Source organism: Balaenoptera musculus, chromosome 3 (assembly GCF_009873245.2).
Source record: "Balaenoptera musculus isolate JJ_BM4_2016_0621 chromosome 3, mBalMus1.pri.v3, whole genome shotgun sequence".
NCBI classification, from domain to species: Eukaryota; Metazoa; Chordata; class Mammalia; order Artiodactyla; family Balaenopteridae; genus Balaenoptera; species Balaenoptera musculus.
In genome coordinates this window covers 157,763,136-157,767,185 of record NC_045787.1, presented here as the reverse complement: position 1 = coordinate 157,767,185, position 4,050 = coordinate 157,763,136, and the positions used below count along the sequence as shown (strand labels likewise).

At 52.5% G+C, this 4,050-nt stretch overlaps 1 protein-coding gene across 2 annotated transcripts in view; it reads left to right on the top strand.

Moving 5' to 3' along the window:
- The first annotated feature begins 314 nt into the window (after positions 1-314).
- SLC25A42 (solute carrier family 25 member 42) overlaps positions 315-4,050 on the top strand; it is a 25,695-nt gene continuing 21,959 nt past the window's right edge. The window contains exon 1 of one of the 2 annotated variants that reach the window (XM_036848407.1): positions 315-531. In XM_036848407.1, the coding sequence (XP_036704302.1) occupies positions 371-531 (161 nt within the window). In that variant the 5' untranslated portion in view covers positions 315-370. The remainder of the gene's footprint in view (positions 532-4,050) is intronic. The other variant, XM_036848408.1, reaches the window with a different exon arrangement.

Genomic DNA, 4,050 nt, shown 5'->3' with positions numbered 1-4,050 from the left:
GGCACCGCGCTCAGGGCCAAACTCTGCACCTCGTTTGCTCCAAGTCTTGTCCAGGGCGCACGGCCCCTACGATTGGCCGCCGGCCCTGCCCGTCTTTAGCTTCGCAGCCAATCTCCGTCGCTCTCCGGGCTACGCCCTCCGTTCCTCTTGCGCCAGTAGCGCCAGCTTCTTCGGAGCCCCGCCCTTACTCCGCAGCGATTGGTCACCAGGGATGCCCGTCTTCTTCCAAAGCTCTAATCTTCGCCCTCCTCTAGGCCCTAGCCTCCCAGCACCTCGCGCCCAGCAGGACTACCCTGGGGACCCACTGGGTCTCCCGATAGCCCCGCCTCTACTCCTCAGTGATTGGCTTCAGGAGCTGCCCGTCCGCTTCATGTCTACCAATCTCAGCTGTCTCCAGAGATGGTTGGCCAGCACGCAGCCAATCGCAGTACGGCGTGGACCCCTCCCGCGGCGCGCGCGGAGGGTGCGCGAGGCGGGGCTGTGGCGGCTGGAGGTGGCGGCGGCAGCGGCTTCAGCGACACGTCCCAGTCGGTGAGGGGGCACGCGGGGCGCGGGGCGGCGCAGGCGTCGAGGGGGCCCGCGCCCCTCGGGCCGACCTAGGGCGAGGCCCATTGCTGTCATGGGCCCGGGGCGGGGGCGGACGAGGCGGGGCGTGACAGCAGCATCGCGGGGACTGGGAGAGGTTAAAGCCTACCCCCCCCCGCCCCCAACACCGCTAGTCTGGTGCCCCCTTGGGGCTCCCACAGCCGGATCGGAGCCTCTCTCCGTCAGCCCACACATACCTGACACCACATACCTTCTCGCTGACATCTCCCCTCATACACCTGAGACTGTCCGCCTCGCCGACACCCTCCGCACCCCTGGGGCCGCGCCCCCAGGCGCCCCGCACAGTTGACTCTGCACCCCTACAAGCACCTGACTCTGTGCCCGCACTTATATTCCCCCTCACACACCTGACACCGCGCCCCCGCTCATGAACACCCACCGACACGTCGCTTGAGACTTTCCCTCGATGACAGCCCCACACCACAGGGCGTCCTCACACACACACCCCACCCCCGGCCCCCGCGCCACCACACCTGGGCCTGCACCTCCACACCCAACACCTGAGCCTGTGACCCCAAACTCACCGCCCCCCACTCACATCTGTGCTTGTTCCTATCCCCTCGCTAGCTTTTCTCACAACCAAGTCTGGGCCCCTCTCACTGGCCCCCACCTTAAGTAATCTGGGTAAGCGCCCTCAGGTACTCCCTCCACACATGCACACGCCTTCCCAGTACCCCTGACAGCCCCCTCTGACTCGAACACCCCCAGTCTGTGCACCTACCCATACTTTCTTCCACATGCACCTGTGTTTGTGCCCCCTCTGTAATCCAGGTTTTCCAACATTCACCCAAGCCTTGCTATCTCAGGATCACTGCAACCTCCACCCACCCCCCCAAAGAAAAGCCCACGCAGATGTTATCTTTTCACTTATGACGGTCTGTAAAGTGATTTCCGGGCTTAGAATAATCCCATGGGCCAGGCAAAACCGGAATTATCTCCATTTTACCAGCAACAAACCTAAAGCGATTTGAATTGGGGTGGCATTGCTCACCCCTTCCTGAGCATTGCTGCTGACCCTTCTCTGCGGACCTCCCCTACTTTTGCCCATCTGTTGTGTTTATCTCTTAGGGGTTGGCATGGGAGGGGAGGGGAGAAAAGGAGGAGGGGAGCCCCACCCTCCCTGCAGCTGTTCCTCAGGAGTCCTGTCTTTGACTGGGTCTGGAAAGCCAGAGCTGGAAGGGGCGGCCCCTGGTTGCTTTCTGAACACGTGTCTCAGAGCCCTGGGGCTGGTGGAGACGGGGGCCCTGTTGCAGCTGGGCTTCAACACCTAGGGTGCCGCCGGCCCAGCTGGTAGGGTCTCCTGGGGTGGTGGTGGGGTTTGCTGGGCTTCCACCCTCTGGCCCAGCTCTTACAGACTGAGGCCCCTCACTGACCTGGGAGAGCTCCTGAGGCCTTAAAGCTGATAAACCGAGAGAGTAAGGCAACACTCTTCAGAGTGAGAGAGCTAATGTTTCAGCCGCTTAGACACAAACTGCAAAACTGGAGCCTGGCATGGTGCTGGGGATAAAGATTTTTCTGGAACTTTTCAAGTTCCCTGGAGGGTGATTTGCAAGTGTGCAGTGTGGAAAGAGGCTGGTGGCTTTACTGTTAAAAAAGCAATAACATGCCATTTCCTGTAACACTTGCATAGTACTTCTTATCCCTCTCCTGTCTCTCCCTGCAAAGATGGTGCTGGAATGTTCTGGAGGGTCTTGTCACCATCGGCTTCAGTGGAAACTGAAGCCATTGGGGTTTTCTGTCCAAATTCAAGAGGAGTCATTTAAAATGTGTGTGTATGTATGTGTATGTATATGCATATATATAGATGTACATATATACACATGCACACATTTTATATATACGTATGTACATGCATATATTATATATATACACACACACACGTGCGAATATATGAATAAACCTTGACAAGGTCATTGATGTACATGGTAAAAAAATAAATAAATAAAATCAAACAGTACAAAAGGGCGTAACAGTAAAAAACAGGCAGGTCTCCCCATGCTGGTTCCCCATCCCCCTCTGGAGGCCCTCATTGTTAATAGTTTCTCATGTATGATAATGTTCCCTTCCAGAGATAGTCTATGGCTTTGGGGAAGATGTGCATATTCCCCCTCACCACCCCTTTTAAACCACTGGTAAATTTGTATCAAATTTTATCAAAAGGGTGAGTGATTTTATAACGAGTCCCTTACTGATGGCTGTTGAAGTTGTTGCTGGTATTTTGCTTTTACAAACCCAACTGCAATGAATAGATAGAATTTTGCATGAGCAAATATGTAGTAAAGGTGTGTGGGGCTCCAGCAGTGCACAGATGCGTGGAAACCTCTCTGTCTTCATGGAGTTTAACATCCAACTGCAGCAACTTCCTAGGAGTGGCCAGGCCAAAGGGCATGTCCATTTAAATGGTTAATGTTCCTCCGTGGAGGCTGTGCTGTCATCAGTATTCTCTCAGCTGTGAAGTTGGAATGCCTGTTTCCTCCCCCAGCGGCCAGGACGGTTATTATCAAGTGTTCTGGTCTCTCCAGTCTTCCTATCTTGTCTCTGAGGTGTTCTGGCCCATGGGGGTGGTGATTAAACATTAGATTTCTGTTTCTCTTCCAGAGTCTAAAGTTCAGTCCAAGAAATATTTGAGTCCCTCCTCTGCAGAGCTCTGAAGGAAACCTTGGGGGTTGGGGTGGAGGGGAGGCGGTCCTTCTAGAGAAGGAGATGCAGGCGTTGTCTGGAGTCCCAGGAGGGGAGGTCTGAGATACTGGCTGTTGCTCTTTTTTTTTTTTTTTTTTTTTAAGCATCGGGATCCGGCAAAAGAATGAAGGTGTCACATGAGATTGAGACAAGTCAGATGTTATATCTATTTGAGAAGTTGTCTTGAGATTTTCTTGAGTTGTCGGTGATTTCCCACTATTGGTGCCAGGTGGAGGGCGTCATCAGACTGAGGGCAGGCCTTTTCCCATGTGTCATCCTGTTTTTTTTGTTCTTCTCTTCTATTTTGGCAATTAGACATTAGAGGAATATTGAGATGATCAGAGCTATTAGCTTGTTTGGGTTTTGCAAGCCAGCTCTTTTAAAAATGCATTGTATTTTTTATTTTAAGTGTGAAATACTTCTTAATAATAAAAGTATGTAATGTGTGCATGAAAAGAAAGACGGTAGAAAGAATAACGAAACCACCACCCAGTTTAAGAAGTAGAATGTTCCCCCAGTGGCCCCTCCCTGGTCCCTGTGCTATTTTTTTTTTTTTAACATCTTTATTGGAGTATAATTGCTTTACAATGGTTTGTTAGTTTCTGCTTTATAACAAAGTGAATCAGTTATACATATACATATGTTCCCATATCTCTTCCCTCTTGCATCTCCCTCCCTCCCACCCTCCCTATCCCACCCCTCTAGGTGGTCACAAAGCACCGAGCTGATCTCCCTGTGCTATGTGGTTGCTTCCCACTAGCTATC